The 18,940-nt window shown below is 41.5% G+C and overlaps 1 protein-coding gene across 1 annotated transcript; it reads right to left on the reverse strand.

The window, feature by feature from the left end:
* Nucleotides 1-225: 225 nt before the first annotated feature.
* On the reverse strand, nucleotides 226-17,668 carry LOC133343858 (ciliary neurotrophic factor receptor subunit alpha-like). The gene is made up of 10 exons (XM_061553782.1): nucleotides 17,372-17,668; nucleotides 12,549-12,800; nucleotides 11,847-11,967; nucleotides 6,386-6,543; nucleotides 5,733-5,899; nucleotides 4,006-4,180; nucleotides 2,818-2,846; nucleotides 2,033-2,105; nucleotides 1,573-1,693; nucleotides 226-511 (listed from the first exon to the last, which is right to left on the reverse strand). The coding sequence occupies exons 1-10, from the start codon at nucleotides 17,469-17,471 to the stop codon at nucleotides 226-228; spliced, it is 1,482 nt and encodes a 493-aa protein (XP_061409766.1). The 5' UTR covers nucleotides 17,472-17,668.
* Between the last annotated feature and the right edge of the window lie 1,272 nt (nucleotides 17,669-18,940).

Raw genomic sequence — 18,940 nt, forward strand, 5'->3', positions numbered from 1 at the left:
GCCAAAAAAATGTTACATTTTTAAATACAGTACTGGAAAAGTCATTGTAACTGGATAAAAACATAGTGGTGTACAATGACCGACTACAACACCAGATTTGACTGCATTGCTATTAAGCACCTCCGTTTGGCACGGTTGGCTACGTACCGTCCAAAATAAGTGCAACATACATGCATGCAAAGCAAATTATCCAAACTGGCAATCAGTTCTTGTTTAAGTCCGATCCTAAACCTGTGTTTCTTGGAATAAAAAAGACGTTTTCATACGTTTGTAAAAGTATTCAGAGTTTATCACGTTGTTGTTGATGGGAAGTCTTGGTTCTCCAAAGACCTGCAGGAAGGGATTGGATTCGTCTAAATTTATGCGAGTGACATCATCCTGGGGAGGTGTATCGTGGATGGGATCGGTGCTGGTCATGTCCCCATTCATCAAAATAACAGGAGCAGCTAAGGGCTCCAATTCCTGTCTTGCCACGGCATCCTGATGTCTCGTATCTTCTTTTCGCCTCTTTCTGTGGATATACAATGATACGGAAGGTTGATCAACACCACTATCGTACGTACATACAGTGCAAGTGAATAAATCGCGCACACTGAATTTGGCACGTGAATATAGCCTTGCAATTAGTTGTGCTTACAAACGGAACGTGCAATGTCGTGTACATTAACCAAGCAGTAAACATGTAATACATGAATTAAATGTTCATGATAAAAGTTATTTTGGGGTTAAATCGCGTCAAGATAAATGTGTCGTGAACCCACCACCGCCTGACACAGTCATCTAGTAAGGTTTGTCATGTAAACAAAACACACGACAGTTAGTTACTAGTTCAGCACACCGGTGTGTTGGAGAGCAAACTCGGCAACGTTTACAATTTTTGACGTTGGGCTGGTGATTACAATCAGCTTGATCAGGTGAATTGTGCTGGAATTGAAGTCCAACTTTAATGGTATAGTATCTATATATTGTTTTACAAATGTACAAGAATATAATTGTGAATATTTTTACCTGCTTTTCAACAACCCAAAAAATTAATTTCGATTTAAAGCTTTCGTGACTGCAGGGATTCATCTTCTTGGTTCTTTCGGTAAAGTCACGTAGAAGGGAAGTAATAAAATAATAAAAATAAAACATAATAAAATAAAATAATTCTCACGACGTTTCGGCTACAACGCAAGCAGCCGTCTTCAGGTGAAGAATGAGACACTACCAAGCTAGGAACTTATATATAAGCTGCGTTGGAGGTGGAAGAGCGCCTGCACATTCTTTTTGTTAAGGCGCTCTTCCACCTCCAACGCAGCTTATATATAAGCTCCTAGCTTGGTAGTGTCTCATTCTTCACCTGAAGACGGCTGCTTGTTGTAGCCGAAACGTCGTGAGAATTATTTTATTTTATTATGTTTTATTTTTATTATTTTATTACTTCCCTTCTACGTGACTTTACCGAAAGAACCAAGAAGATGAACCCAAAAAATAATTATTAATTACACTTTTTGAGTACCATGTGTGCGTCAATTATGAACACAAATACAATAATTTATACACCAATGATAAATCTTGAAATGTACTCACTTTAAGTACACGAAGGCAGTGACAGTTAATGTGGCCAGAGCAAGGCAGGCTGAACACAGAACAATACAAAATAAGCTTATCATGCTTGTCCCACCATGCAGATAGACTTTTTTCAGAGCATCTGAGAAATAAATTCAAGCACGTGTAATTGCTCAACGTCACAAACATCACATTTGTTTAACCAGAATACACGAACAGTCATTTATGGTAATAACTTAAAAATAACAATTCATACGATTCATAGCCATCATCTTTTATACCACCCTTGGTGGGAAATATCATTGTGAGAAGTCAGCAGTGGTCATACTCTTACAGACTGATCACTGCCATAGTAATGTGTAATTTCCGCAATTGGCTCAGAGCTGTGCATAGAGACGAGCACTGTACCATATTGATTTCAGAAGTAAAACGCTTATCATGTTTGTATGCGCACGGTTAGAACAAGTTTGCGCTTTCCTACCTGGATATTGTGTCGGCTCAGACTCCACTGAGCTCTCTATATAAATTGTTGTGCTTGCCGCATTGTTAAATTTCTGTACATATAAAAAAAACTGGATTAAAAGAAGAAATGCCATTAGCTGTTACATCACAGTAGGTGTATTCATACATGTCAACCCATACGGTTTAGCCGTTTTCTTGTACAGGGAAATTGAGTTTTCATGTCCATACGGCGTACAGCCGTTTCAATACGGGCAACAAAAGTGTGTTTTATCTATTTGTTTGTTTCTCCATTGCGATGGGACTTTGTAGGATGAACGTTGAGGTTTATCAGGGGCACGGGGTGACCAATAAGGTCTGGATTGGTCTGTAATAAGGTAGGGGCACTGATACGGGGTTGACAGGTGTGTTTATTACACCGTTGTATTTTTTGTCAGAAACACTATGGTCATAATACTGTGAATACGCTCATTATATTCTACGCTTTAACGGGAACAGCAGTCAACATTAGTTGTGTATTTAACGATTATTGTTGATCTTTCAAGATTGATACAGCCGATATTTAATCAATATCTCACGACTGTGTATGTTTGTTGGCAATGTTGGCAAAATTGATCGTAAGCTTTGGCATATTACAAGGTTTTTTTAAAGCAATAGTATTGGTCAGGGTGGTTAATGATAACCTGACCGTACAGTACCTGCAAATACTTTCAAGTCAACCAGGAATTGGAAAACCGCATTATGAGGATGTGGAGGTGAGATTTGTAACTTTAATGAACCACAGAACTACTTAATATTTAGTTTCACCTTAGGAATGTCCACTTTGGATTCATCTTCTGCAAAAAAAATATAAACATTGTTTTAAAGTGCTTGAAGTTGCAGATGTAACCCACAAATGTGTGGTATACATGTCGTGAATTAAAATAACACGTATGTAATTTTCAACAATCGTATAATATGATGGTAACTTTGGATGTCAAGTACTTAAAATGCACCTTCGATTTTGATCAAGGACAAGAGGTCGTGACAGGGAGCTTGGACAATTATTTGATGGGAGTATTTTTTCTCAATTAAAACATTGTATCGACTCTAGATTTGAAGCTTTCGTGACTGCAAGGATTCATATTCTTAGGTTTTTTCGGTAAAGTCACGTAGGTAAAACATTAAAATTAATAAAAGTAAAATAAAATAAAAAATCACGACGTTTCGGAGGCAACACAAGCTTCCGTCTTCAGGTGGAACCGTCAATGCCACGACAGCTGTATCATTAACTTGATACAGCTGTTGTGTTGCCTCCGAAACGTCGTGATTTTTTATTTTATTTTACTTTTATTAATTGTAATGTTTTACCTACGTGACTTTACCGAAAAAACCTAAGAATATGAATATTGTATCGACCGTTACTCAGGACCCCAACATGTTTTACTCCCTAAAGGCGGAAAATCCCAGACAAGTCATGGGCTGCGTTACACAGCAGCAGATGCCGATGGCGTCACCCAGCTCTGCCTATCACCTCCCGCCCATTGGCATGCGTTGGAAACAGAGATTAGACTTTAAAACAACGTACATTATCCAATCAGTCGAGTAAATGAACCAAACATCGTTAGAATATCGATTACTGAAATCCACGTATTCGCAATACATTGCACAGAGATGTTTTTTGTACATGCACTATTTGTGACCATCTTCTTGGTTCTTTCGGTAAAGTCACGTAGAAGGGAAATAATAAAATAATAACAATTAAACATAAAAATAAACATATTATTTCCCTTCTACGTGACTTTACCGAAAGAACCAAGAAGATGAATCCCTGCAGTCACGAAAGCTTTCAAATCGAAATTTATTTGTGACCAGTTGATTCACCTTCCTACGACCAAATCCACGTCAATATTCTACGAACTTATTTGTGAAACTCTCAGCTGACAAAGAGAATAATAATGAATGCGTGTAAGGTATTTTTTTTTTACGATTTACTCCACGCAGAGTCAAACACACCGTTTGATGTGTTTACGTAAGTCGGTGAACTCCAGTCACTCCATCTTCCATAATCGAGGAAATCCTTGGCGCGCACGCGTATCACGCGCGAGGTGCCAGGATGGGAATCAAGGATTTTGAACACCCATACATTTTCGCGAGACGTGGCGATCTTGATCTTCGATTTATCAGGATACTATAACAAACAGTCAGACACAAGCGCACACACACACACATGTAACAATTTGGGATATTGTACATACTGTGTTACGGCCAAAGTGAAAAAGTCAACGTGTGGTTTTGCTCAAATTGGCAATGGGATGGCAACCCTTCACGTTGGCAGCAAATCTCTGGGGTCAGCATGATGACCACCGTGCAATATGTTTTTTTTTTGTATCAAAGTAGGGCCCTTGTGCAATACATGTTGAGCAAATCGTTGGCGAGTAAGAGGCGATTCTTTCGTATTTGACGTTAAACAACAGGAGAACCACGAATGTGAACAGCGAAGGGAAGGCTAGATTTGAAGCTTTCGTGACTGCAAGGATTCATGCTCTTAATTTTTATCGATAAAGTCACGTAGGTAAAAAAATGAAATTAAAATTAATTAAAAAATAAAATAATACAGCAAATCTGGCTGTGACGGTCCCACCTGATGACGGAAACTTGTGTTGCCTCCGAAACGTCGTGTTTTTTTATTATTTTATTTTTATTAATTTGAATTAACTTTTTATACCTACGTGACTTTATCGAAAAAACTAAGAGTATGAAGGGAAGGCTGTTCCTGAAGCGAGGTGAACAATGAAGTGACCTTCATTTGTGCAAACACTCAGCATCGCAATCGTGGAGCATTCTGGTGAATGCCCCCCTCAACCATGCCCCCCTCAACAATTATATATACGGAGTGGTATCTCTTGTAATCCCTCATTTACTTGATACAGCTGTCGGGCTGTGACGGTTCCACCTGAAGACGGAAGCTTGTGTTGCCTCCGAAACGTCGTGATTTTTATTTTTTATTTTACTTTTATTAATTTTAATTATTTACCTACGTGACTTTACCGAAAAAACCTAAGAATAGGCATAAGTACAATGAATTCCATTCTGTACCTTCACAGGAAAATAAAATCAATTTAGTATATTGTCTTTTCGGCCCTTCTAGACTTGTATTAACTCATAGCATCTGTTCAAGCAACACACTCTGGACCTGTTTTGACACTATTGGTCTCATCAGCATTGTTCATGTTTGTTCAATCAATACTGCCCGTTTATCATATAAATGTATCATAAGTTATTGTTCAGAGCACTCCTTCTAAACAATAGGGCCCGAACAGCACAAAAAACTCATGATGTGCTGTATTGCAGCATTATGGGTAATGAACATAAGCAAATCCATGAAAAAATATTTTATTCTGAAGTGATAAGTGGGTTGAATAAAGATAGTTATGACAATTATTATTTTTCTATCTACGTGATTTCACCAAAAGACCCAAAGAGTATGAATCACTGCAGCCACGAAAGCTTTAAGTCAAGATGTATAGTCACGTGGAAGGGAAATAATAAAAGAATACAAATAAAACATGTTTAATCATAATTTTTATTATTTTATTATTTCCCTTCTACGTGACTTTACCGAAAGAACCAAGAAGATGAATCCCTGCAGTCACGAAAGCTTTCAATCGAAATTCAAGATTTATAGTTATGAATATATAATGCATAAGTGCAACAAGACGTTAAAACGGGAAAGTGTTTACCTGTCTGTAATTTTTCTCTTCCATTGATTTGTACTCCAGCTCAGCTGTGAGCGTGAACCCCTTGTTTGCGTGGTGCCACGTGCTTGGATACGAGCAGATCACCCATACATGCTTCTGGCGTCCCTGGCCTGGAATTACTTTTAGAATGATGGGTGGGTCTGGTTTCACTAAACAAATGAAGAAATAACAAAACGTCGATCCTAATTACCACTTGCTTCAATCAACGGTTTCATCACAACGCAAGTGATTAATATAAAGTATAGGTTTTTACCCTTTCAACTGGTACAAAAACTGACACCTTTATACAAGGCATCAATATTAATATAACTCGAACGTCTTAATTACAATTACATCGTTGCTCATGCCATTAACTGCTAATGTTAATATCGTTATGAGCATGATATTGTTGGTTACGTTAACAACACAGTTATTGCTTAATATTTCGTCCGTTTGTCATTTTCCATGGCTCACCAAGTCCTGTATTTTAGTGTTCAAAATAATAATATTTTCATTTGATACTCGGTCGTTCAAAGTTAACTAATTACTTAACATTTAACTTGTTTGCAGGCCAATATGCAGACCTACGCAATGTTTTGCAGACCCATTTCCATTGGTCATGTTACAACCGAAAATAAATGAATGGTTGTTCTTACGGATTGACTTCAGGGAAAACTTTGCAGTTTCACTTCCTTCACATCCAAGTGCATTTTTAGCAACCACAGTCACGGCGTAGGGATACGGTTCGTTGTATTTGCCGGCAAAGGAACATTCATTTCGGCGGCGCTTTGGGATGCATTTGATATCGGCGTCCCTAAACAAGAAAACAATGTTTACAACGCAGCCATTCTACAGGGTGCTTCAAAAAGATATTAACACTTCTGAAAATTTGCAACAAAACCGCAAGAAATGTGCCTTTGGGACCACTTGGAGAAGATTCCAGGCACGTGTTGACAATGATTGCGAACAAGTGCAGACTCTGACTTTTTTTAGGCTATTCACATACATTTATTATCATGTTATAGTCTATCATCCGTTCTTTTTCCATTAAAAACGATAGCCCCATAAAAAAATGTGTGAAGCACCCTGTATACTTTTAAACAAAACTTGCAACCCACGCATCCTTTGGACATGACTCTCCGTCCGTCCCAGCCAGCCAGCCAGCAAAACTTGTAATCTTATACAGAGCCCTGTCTCTCTCCACCTTTCTCTTTCTATCTCTGTACGGTATATCTCAATTTATCTCAATGTCTCGCGTTATCTCTGTTTTGATAAAAAAAAATATTCCCCCTCTGCTACCTCTCCTTTCTATATACATCTTCTCCTTCCACTGTAACTCACTCACTTCCCTCCCCCCACCCTACCTCTATTTTTTTACGATCAGTGGAAAGAAGAAGATGCTCGGTGTAGTCGGCACTTTGCTTCTCTCATCATTTCGTAATATATATTTTAATAACTTTGCTTTATGTAAACCCCCACCTCTCGCTCACTCTCTCGCTCACTCGCTCGCTCTCTATCTCTCGCTCACTCTCTCACTCTCTCTCGTTCTGCACGCAGCCTTTCTCGCAGTCCGACGGCCTCCGACGGGTAGCTCATCTCTCTCACCTCTCGCTCTCCTCATTCCCACCTCTCCCTTTCCCACCTCAATCTCTCTTGCCTCTCTCCATTCCTCCCTCCCCCTCCTTGTCGCTTTCCCTTTTCTCTCCTCTTTCCGTTTTGCTCTCTTTCTTGCCCTTTCACGCCGCTGTACTCTCTCTCTCTCTCCCCGCCCCTCCCCTCTCCATTCCTCGACGTCTCTTCCCCCCTCTGCTACCTGTCACCCTCAACCTGGGTGGGGGATGGGGGGAGGGGGGGAGGCGTGACGTCAGTGCGCACGAACCCAGTCCAACGCTGTGGGATGCACATGACGTCATCACGCGGATGTGCGCGTAGACGTCACTACCGCGCACACGCACTTGCATGCCAGCCAGGCAGGAATCCAGTCAGTAATCTAATACTGTATAGAATATCATTCGCTATGTTTTTGTTTTGTTCAACGAGAAAGCACGTAACATTCTTGTTCAAATATCACTTCACTTGCAATATTGGCTCACTTGGTAGTCGTGACCTTCCTGCTTGAGTGTGTTGCCTGGATTTGGTCGATGCTGTTTGCAAATCGTCTCTACTTAACGAAGTGAACATGTGTAGTGACATAGCCCCGACTGCTGTCCAGCAGTGGCAACTGCGGTGGACAGTTCGCGCACACGCCGTCGAACACGGTGTGTGTGCCGGCAGGGCGGAGGAACTGGGGCAAGGGTCACGGAAGATCTCATCTGGAAGCACCTGGAACCCGCTAGTGGGTTCGAGAAGGGAGGCGCGGCCAGGGCGGAGCCAGGCCGCGCCGGGCAGAATAAAAGCAGCGGAGAGCGCGAGCTCCGGGCTGCCGGGTTCTGTGAGTGGACTCGTCTCGTCGTCGCTGTCGTCTTCACTAGACCATTGCGCGTCCGGATAGTTGTTGGCTGTCTCGGTCGACGCCGTCAGTGTAACACGGTCAGAGTTGCATCTAGGCTAGGCTATACGACATCGGAAGGAACCTGTGAACCTAAAGAGTGTCAATAAAGAAGGTTCCTCCTGCAACTACCTCGTCTCTGACTTGTGCTACACTACTCATGCACTACTGGACCAACCTGAACACAGCTGCTTTGCCTTGTTGTTATGCACTTCACGCGCTCGAGAGTAACATTCCCCCCAAGCAAGACATTATTATACAGAAGTCTAAATAACGTGGGAAAGTTATGCTGCAGATACTCTAATAAGTATAACCCGTAAAAACAAAGTTTTTCACTATAAATCCTTTATATGCGTGGCAGCGAACTTAATATAAAGGATTTAAAAATATATTCGCCTGTGGAGGACGCGGGGATCGATCCCGCGACCTTTGGCATGGGAAGCGAGGGCGCTACCAACTGCGCTACTCCGCCACGACCTGTGGAGGGGTTACGCTCTGGGCTCTTATACTGTGACGTTCAGCCAAAGCCATGAATGCGTTCTATTTGAATATATGTAAAATAATTGTTTTTTGCCTAAGAAGTGTAAAATTTTGGGAATTTTTTTTCACGAACAATAATTGTCTGGCACAACGAGTCTGTGTGGAAAATGTCAGCTCGATTGGATCACGGGAAGTGGGTTAAAAAACGACCGAAAGATTTGCACGGTCCTAAGCAAGCAAGCAAGCACGCAAGCAAGCAAGCAAGCACGCGAACTTAATATAAAGGATTTAAAAAGAAAACATATTGCTCTGTCTTTGTCTACCTATCGCCAGCAATAACTGCAATGGGGTCATTCGTGTTGCACAATTATTTAATTCCCAACACTGAGGTGACAAAAAACCTGGAGATATCAAAGGAAGAACAATACTGCACTGCATCTCACAAGTTCCTGATAGAGGGGAGATCTACAGTGAATGTACAGCATTAACTTGAGTAGTGGATTATTACACTGGTCAACACACTTTTTCTGGCATAAGGTATTCCAACGGTTTTAAGGTAATTGTGGGGTGCTGATTCCAAATCTGGCATCAGTTTTTGTCTATCGCATCAGGTTTTTGAGATATCAAATATTGCATTTTCAATAAAAACTGCAGAAGAAAAATATTAAATAAATGTGGATATCTACATAAAATGATATTATAAACACACTATCCTAAAAATACAGCACCATATTTTAACACTAAAGCAGTCACTGACTCGCAACAACTTGCAATCATAAGTGACAGAGTTAATTTCGGGTAAAATCAATGAAAATGGGGTATGCCGATAGCGTAAAAATGAGATGTGATAGAGCAAATCTGAGATCAGATTTGGAATCAGCACCCTGAAATTAGTCTAAAACAGCTGCAAAAGTCCAGGCCAGAAATAAATGATTTTTTTTGTTGACCAGTGTTATTAATCCTATGCAACGGACAAAAAAAGGCTTGGGCTTTTAATGTCTGCGAAGACTTACAGGTTACCCAGGGCAGCTGCCTTAAACGAGTGGACGATCCGAGGAAAACCAGACCAGGTGGCAGCCTGATATGCATATCACATTGTGTGTTAACAATCGTCTGCATTTAAAGTCCCTGGTGAAAAGAGGGGTAGAGTGGTAACTGAACTCTGTTGGCAGCCCAGAGCCGATGGGTATTATTGTGGTGCCAACCCTTTTTCTTGTTCGTCCATCAAAGTTGATGATGACCATGGCACGTTTGTCATTATGTTGGGTTTTGATGAGTGCGCAGATGGCTGAAGAGGCCAATCCGAGCCCGGCATTCTCTGTGGCACACTGGACAGGTCAGGGAGGATGTAGAGCTCTGAGGTGCAGCCACACGTCCTTCCTTGGTAGATTTGCGCTGCTGCCTCTTCAAGATGGCACAGGAGCGTCTCCTACTCTCACAGAGGACCGCACCGTCCTGTACTGTTCTTCTCCAGGCAGGTCGGTCCTGTGCTAGGTGCCAACCCACAGAATGACTGTTTACTCAATTTAGTGACCAAGGAGGGATGATGGGATGGGTCATTCCCTGACTTATTTTCTTCGGATTATGAGTGAAGTGCTATAACCACAGTGCCTCCAATTGGGAGTTTGTTTCTATTTAAATCTTCTCATATATGCCAAGAGGTTTAATTATAATTTAATATACCCCACCGCACTGTTATTGTTTACGCTTCAGTGAATGCCATGTTGTTGTGATGCGCTGCCATATGTCAAAGACTTGCAATTGTTCACTGCTGTAGCAAAAGGCTGTTGCAAGCGTTCAGGTCACCATCCGTGGACACTGTGTTAAAGAGTGACCCAGGAGTGAACTCTAATGGGACAATAATTCAGAACCTGAACACTTTCAGCATTTACCATCAGTGATGTGTAACAGAACTCTGCTGATACTCATTTATATATATACACAAAAACTAGAGATTTGTAATCAACAAGCTGCAATGTACTGTATTTATTTAAAATTAACTTTTAAGCTTAGGTTATTTAATTGGACGACAATTACACTGCAGTAAAATACGACATACATTGACTGATTCACCTAAACTTATTTCTTAACTGGATAGAAGAAATTCATTTATTTTATCAGGAAAAAAAGCTTTAAATGCAAACGAAACAGTTTTTTTGTTAATTTTCTCACCGACCACTGCATTTCACAATATTTCACAACATACCCACGAGCACAACCAACGGAAACACAAAGTTGTCTTCATGCAAGACACAATAACAAGTGCTGCACTGAAAGCAAACACGGCATAACAAGACCAACACTTCACCATTCGCCACTAAGTGGCGGCGATATAACCACAGTGCTTGTGCCAAGCTGTATGCACTTTAAGGCCACGTGAAGTGTCGAAGGCCCGCTGGCAGGAGGTCACGGGACAGAACCAGGTGACATGGGTTGACTACGATGACAATAGTGGAACATTTCTAGGAAATATACTGAAAGTTTATATTACTATATTCTGTTATACTGCATACATATCGAAACATCAGATACAACTTTTGCTGTCATGTTAAACTTTGTGGGGGGAAAAACTCATTTATAACAAAAGGTTATTGAAAAATGAATATTTACAGGGAATTCATTGTCTACATTGCCACATGATGCACCAATCTACAAGTTACTTCCACTATGATGTACCTAATATCAATGTTGAACTCTGAACATCTTCAGGCCTGAATACCGTAGTTCTTTCAACCATTATTTCACTAAAAATTGACAGCATGGGAGCTGTTTTGTGCAGAGAATTGGGCCCATTCTCCATTTGCAATTCAAATATGAATTGGCACCATTGATTCGATGAGAACAGAGCCACTACTGCTCATTTATTAGTGATTTATTGTTTTCTGGCTGGACATGCAACATCATCCGTCTTGAAGTGCATTTACATTCTCTTGAAACCACCAGCTAAGGACATTCGGGATATTAATTTGTGTCAATATTTTCCACTTGCGTCATCACATTTCCCAAATATTGATGTTGGCACAAAAGTGATACAAAGAACGAGATGATTCCTGAATAGAAACGAAGCATTTTCCAGTTGACTAGACAACTAATACCCGATAACTACTTATATACTGTACGTGTACTGTATATATGTAAAGCCCACGTACTTTGATTTGACGACTACGGTAAACTTGATGGGAAGAAACGTTTCTCTGCCAGAGGTCCACTTGCAAATCACCTTGTGTGGGTTAATAGCTCTACAGCTCACATTGGGTCTCTCTGGTGGATCTGGTAAAAGCAAATGTAATGCAGCGGTACGTGGGGGAGGGGTGAACATGCACACACAGTTGGAGCAAACATGCTAAATAGAGACTCTCACTAATATTAAATGCAATGCTTTGTTGATGTTAACTGCTGACTTGTCAGCTTGTAATGTTAATTGCTTGTGCAATAATAATTTCCTGGACATGTGTTGATATTCTTTAATGTCACAATGCATTGATGGTAGATCATTTAAACAAAAATAATTCTGAAATCCAGTTAATGATTTGAATGTATATTTATAAACGCAGGATTGATTTGTGTAGCTGGTGTAGCGGCGTGCCACCAAGGGAAGTTAAATGACACTTGCTTGTACAGAGTGCTGGCGTTTTTCTGTGACAATGGGAGGGAGCTCTCGGTTATTTCTGGATTTTTTGTAATCTTGATTTTTGTTTTACTTGTGGCAGGAAAACTCAAGTTTAATGTGGAGCCTTTGTACCAAAAAAAAAGATGGGATACCATGCTCCTTGCCAATGCCTAATGAATATCCCACACACATATAACAATCTGTACTTATTAGCTATACACAGACACAGTGTGTCACTTACATCCAACTTCCAAAGTGACGTTTATCAGTTGTTCCCCACTGACATTGTTGTGACAGCTGTACACTCCGTTGGCCGAGAGAGCCGTGCCCTCAACAGTGATGGAGCCCATTGCGTTTAGAGTGTGGCTCACGCTTGGAGGCAAGGCGCTGCCATTGAGTCTCCACAGCACGCCGCTCTGCACGCTCGAGGCGTTGCAGGGCAAAGTCACTTCGGTTCCAGCTTCTGTAACCACCGCACTGGGATCGCTCTCGCCTGCCAAAAAGGAAAGGATGAACGGATGAGAACTGAAGCACTACGTCTGGGTATAGGTGGCGCGGCCACGCAAATTTGCCTGCTCACGCAACTGTTGTCATAAAAATAAATTCTCTGGAGGGAGCTCTGGAGGGCCTCTCTAAAGCAGTGGGTTCTCAACCGGGGGAATGCGGCCCCATGGGGGTACGTGGCAATGTCCCAGGGGGTACGTGAGGTGATTTATGAATGCGTGAAGTTATATCATACGGCAGAGTCATTGGTGAATGGTCACGTATGAATCTGCCAATCGATGTAAATAACGACGATTCAATTTACATCCAAATGGTAACCTTGAACGATGTGAAAAAAAATTACCATTCTAAACTCATTCATCGTTAACAATATGGTTTCCAGGAGTGACCAGCGAGCGTGGCCAAATTAAGTCACGCATGCAGGAGCGTCCTGTCACGTGTAGTTTAATAGCGCCGGCTGGTGACTGACAGCAGTGGCGACTGTGGTGGACAGACACAGCGCACACGCCGGTGAGGGCGCGAGCACGGTGCGTGTTGGCAGGGCGGAGGAACGAGGGCAAGGGTCATGGAGGACCCCGTCTGGAGGCCCCTGGAATCTGCTGGCGGGTTCGAGAAGGGAGGCGTGGTCAGGGCGGAGCCAGGCCGCGCTGGGAGCATAAAAGAAGCCGAGAGCGAGAGGGGGGGACTCGAGGCTGCCGGTTATCGGTGTGGATTCGTCTCGTCGCCGCTGTCGTTTTCTCGCCGTCGTCGCTAAACGTCTCCGCTAGATGTTGCGCTACGAAGGAGAGTAGTTGGCTATCTCAGTCGGCGCCGTCAGTGTTGGGCGGCTAGTGTTGTATACAGGCCGGGCTGAGCTCCTGTGGAGAGTGTGTGGATGAGGCCGTGGAAGTTGTTAATGAAGACGGTGCCTCCTATAAACTCTGTCTCTGAATCGTTGACAATGCACGTGTAAAATTTGTATTTAAAGCTTTCGTGACCGCAGGGATTCATATGCTTGGTTGTTTCGGTAAAGCCACGTGGAAGGGAAATAATAAAATAATAAAAATATAAAACAATACAAATTATCAACACACCTGATGATGATTGCTTGTGTTGCAGTCGAAACGTCGTGAGAATTTTTATTGTTTAATGTTTTATTATTTAATTATTTCCCTTTTACGTGACTTTACTGAAAGAACCAAGAATATAATACACATGTATTCGCTTGCAGTTACATGCTAGTTAGGAGACCTCACAAAAATGTATAATTGGTTCAAATTTAGATGTTCATGATTCATACATTTATTTCTCAGAACCACGTTGGGTCAGTCAAAGGAGTACTCGGTGGAAACAAAATTCAACAAGGGGTAGAGTAGCCAAAACATGATTGAGAACCACTGCTCTAGAGTGCATAAGGCCTACTCTTCCCCACTGGCTAACCAGACATCTTGGAATAGGGGGGAGTATCCACGTTTTATCCCACCACTCGCGATCATAGACGAACTGTGATCCATAATACTGTGCAGTTTTTTTGGGTTAGATCACGTAAATATATAAATGTGTCATTAAACGCGCCACCACCCGACACAGCCAATTAGTAAGGTTTGTAATGTAAACAGAACATCATGGGACCTCCTTTGCCAGTGCCAAAATATGATAATAGGTTTTTCCCCTTTTTTCTGGCAACAAAACAGGTGTTAAGATGTTTAAACACCAAACTGAAACCTTTTACAAAACATGTCAATTCGTTACTAGTACAACACACCGGTGTGCTGTACTAGTGACGAATTGGCATGTTCAAACCTTACTAATTAGCTGTGCCGGGTGATGGCGGGTTTAACGACGCATTTATATATTTACGCGCTCTAACCCCCCCCCCCCCAAAAAAAAACCTCTATTATGGATGATATTGATCGCGAAAGCCTCCTACGTGTTAAACTGACGAACTGTGGTGATCGCATTGACACCGCTGGGTGGACAGAGGTGGACAGTGGTGGAGTTGGTGCGGGGGGGGGGGGGAAATTCAGAAACTTGCACTGCTTCAATTGCCATGCCGAGACAGTTTCAGTTTAATGTATTTGGTATCGCCCTGTGAGCCATTCGGCTCTTGAATCGGGTGCAACCGCAACAAACAAAATACATGAACAAGAAAACATCTTAAAGTGACTATGCGCAAACAGAAAAATCCAGGAAAAAACTGCAAAGTCTTCCAGAAAAAAAGCACCGTACACCAACGATGTGCAAAAATCCCAGTGGGATGCAAGTGAAACAACAACAACAACAACAAACACAAGCCAACTTAGATTAAAGCCATCATTCTAACACCGTACTAGTGACAACAAACTGACGACCTCTGGATTGCAAGTCCATTGTGGTCATCGTTACACCATGGACGTCTTCCACGTCTGGGTTAATATGCTGAAAGGCAAACTTCATGAACTCTGCAATGCTCATAGTTTCCATGAATTGTTAACTGACAATTTGAGTCGGTGGTGTATGACTCGTGGCTCCATACTGAGTAGGCTACAAACTCCGTTTTGGCTTTTTCCAGTCTTAAGTAACATGTGCAAGTGTATTGATAATGCACCAGGGTAGATCCCATTAGACCACTACTTCTAGGAAATTGCATGGACTGCATGTGCCCGTCTGGTGACACTAATTCATTAAACCCCCGTTTGTTGCATTCTATTTACTCAAATAATTACCATGTACAAGCATTTGGAGACTGAGGTGGAGTTTTAGCCTCTCCAAACGGGAGAAAATTGCCACCACTGTCAGTAAGTAAGCAACATTGCTCAAATTTGTGAGCAGTTAAGTTCAGGTGTAGAACCCTGTTGAGTACCTATGCAATGAAGTCGATTTCAATTTGGGTTCAGACTGAGAAATGTATCCGTTAAAACTATTATCAGTTGCTACGTGAACCAACCTTTCCTTTGGATGTAGTATAGCAAGTGATTTTGTGATCTATCTGACCGAAGTTTGATGATGTCCGCTCATAGGTAGGCTTTCTCCAACTCACATCCCCCCTCTCCCATTGAAAAAAACAACAATAACAACATCAACAGGACAAACATTCAGAGTACAACCCTCCTTAAAAAATGTCGAGACTCATTCGAGGAATTTCCTGGATACATACATCATTACAACGACTTCAATTACGATAGCGATTGACAAATGGGTCTAAATTAGTTTTCGGGTTGTCATTGTCTGGCATGACCAATGTATCAATTTGCATTTCCACATTAAACTCTGAAGTGAATTAGACACATTGTAGTACGGCCGATCGTCCTGTACTCAAATCGCTCTGAAGTCCAGTTTACCAAGTCCACGAAATTGAATGACAGTACAAAAACAATGCAAGACAACATTTATTTTTTATAGCTGCAAAAAAGGAATAGGAACTTAACTCCTGTTATCAGTTGTTTGTTATTGTTAGCCGCATGGTGGTAAATCAGATAAGTGACATTTTCCACGCTTTGTATAATGCTCCACTAATAAGCTAAAAGCAGCAATGTCTGCACATTCACAGAGATCCACAGGGAAGGATTAAGCAGAAGCAGGCCATTACACCGCTCAGTAACTTATTCACACACACAACACATTTCCACACAAAAAATAGAACGACATGCAACACACATCATTCGATAGCTCAACTAATTGATTTTGTTTAGAAATAAAAAAAGAAATCACCTGTAAACCAGGCAGAGGAACACAGAATCGGCGAACACACACACACAAGTTAGAACCATCACATGGGCTATTAGGAAAAGTAATCGTGCTTGAGCAGGACACGCCACTAATAATGATAACAATGTGAATTTGTAAGGTCCATTTCACCCGTAGGTCACAATGTGCCATGTGTGGAAGGCAGAACATAAAACAGAACCAGGGCAACATACATACAACTTAGGGTGAAGGTCAATTTAAAGAGGTGAGTCTGATTACCAAAGGGAAAACGTTCCATAGTCTGGGAGATGGACAGTGCAGGCAAAACCCAGATCACCCCGATCACCCCAGGAACCTCGACCTTGAAGTACTAAAAATTAAGGTGATCCGAACATATCAGGGACCTCGCCGGAGAATATAAATGGTTCAGTTTCCTGCAAATATTGTGGAGCTAACCCATCAAGACCCTGGCAGTTCAGCAGCAGGATGTTATAGTCCACTCAGAACTTGACCGGTAGCCAGGGGAGAGGCAACAGAACAGGTGCGATGTGCTCGAATGGATGATGGGCCAGTGGTGGTCAAAACTAACGATGGCATTACAGGCAGAGAAACAAAAAAGACGCACGTGAGGATGTCTGCCGTGGAGATGGAATTATGAAATCACAAGCTAGATGGATTGCTGAATCGTGAGACTCTGATAGATGTGATGGCCTTAATCCAGCAGTGGATCAATCATGGGTGATTATAATGATATACCAGCTGAAATTATATACCAGCAAAGTGTGTGCAATGTATTTTTCTGATGTTATGCAACAATTGTACACGCTGGACATTACTTGTGTTGTATTTACTCTGATATATACCATCATCATCATCAACGTAGCAATAAATGTGTTTAACAATTAAAACACTCACCTTTTTCTCTGCAGATTTTCAGACGGGGTTCTACACACCGATTCAAGCATAACGCTAAAAGCACCATGACTGTGAATTCACGACAGTAATTGATATTCATGTTTTAACCGTGAGGATAAATAGGTCTACAACACTCCGCTGTGTTTAGTTACTTTGAGCATTCTGTCCTCCATTTCTAGTTAAGCTCACAGCAGCGTCGATGTTGCTAGCGAGCTAAGGCTGCAGTTTTCATGCTCGTTTCATTAATGACGGCGTCACTTTTTAGTTCTGCCTCCTTAAAACGCAAATAACGCGGTAGTGGGCAATAAAACTGTCGATACGGCTAAATGTGCCCTCACAAGGAGGAACCTAGAAGCCAGTTCGAACGGTCGACTGACCCTTAGACTCTCTGGCTTTGCCACATCCGCATTGAAAACTTAAACTCCGGAAAAAACTGGACACTCACAAACGGTTCTTGACAGGAGCTGAAACTTAATATAAGATCTGAAAAGGAGGGGGGAGGGAGATAATGTCATAAAAAAAAAGATATGATTGTTTATTTGACAAAACAAATTGTACTGTATGTTCTATTTCAGTGGCTTTGCCTGGACGGCTGATTTAATGTTTTCTCAATTGTGGGAGATCTGACCAGGGAAATTACGTAAATGTCCTTCGTTTGTGAAGGATATACAGCAATTATACTGACTGTACTGTAGTTTGTAAACAAAATAATTAATTGCCTTATCCCCTCAAAAATGTATTACGATTTTAAATAAATCTGTGGCTCCAGATATCATTTCAATCACACTATTGTTTGCAAAACAAGCAAATTGAGCAGTTATTGTTTGGCATCGGTTTGTTAAATATAAATTAAACATTTGATTGTAGTACTTCAAATGGCTTATACATCATCACGCGCTGACCAGTGGGATGAGCTGTATAGCACAGCCCCATGCCTCACACATCGTGATGAAGCTTTCGACGAGCAGTAGATTGCCAAAAGTGCTGTAATTTTTCTCTTACGTGAAGAGTTTTCTTTGGAGATGATTTGTTTTGCATTTGGTTGTCCTTGCAAGGGACTTACCTGAGGGGCCGTCCATAAATGACGTCACGCACCTGGGGGGGGGGGAGGGTCAGACATTTGTGACGATGTGTGACGACGGGGGGGGGGGTGAGAAATGTGACGCCACATCAAAATGGGCAATTTTAAATAAATATAGACAATACGTTCTACTTATCTTCTTTGTTCTTTCGGTAAAGTCACGTAGAAGGGAAATAATAAAATAATAAAAATAAAACATAATAAAATACTGCAGTCACGAAAGCTTTAAATCGAAACGTTCTACTGAATTAAATACACTTGTTTTAATATAAATGTTTTCTCCTACAATATCAGAGTGCAGCGCCACATTAAATACGCACTACAATGACAATAGTTTAAAGCGATTTGAAGCATGTTAAAAAAAAATTTGGGGGGGGAAGGGGCAGAGCATATTTGAGGGGGGGTCTGACTTTTTGTGACGTCATGTGACGAGGTGGGGGGGGGGGGCAAACATCGTCAAAAATTGCGTGACGTCATTTATGGACGGC

The sequence above is a fragment of the Lethenteron reissneri genome, chromosome 18 (genome assembly GCF_015708825.2).
Source record: "Lethenteron reissneri isolate LAM-NWPU_2019-01 chromosome 18, ASM1570882v1, whole genome shotgun sequence".
NCBI lineage: Eukaryota > Metazoa > Chordata > Hyperoartia > Petromyzontiformes > Petromyzontidae > Lethenteron > Lethenteron reissneri.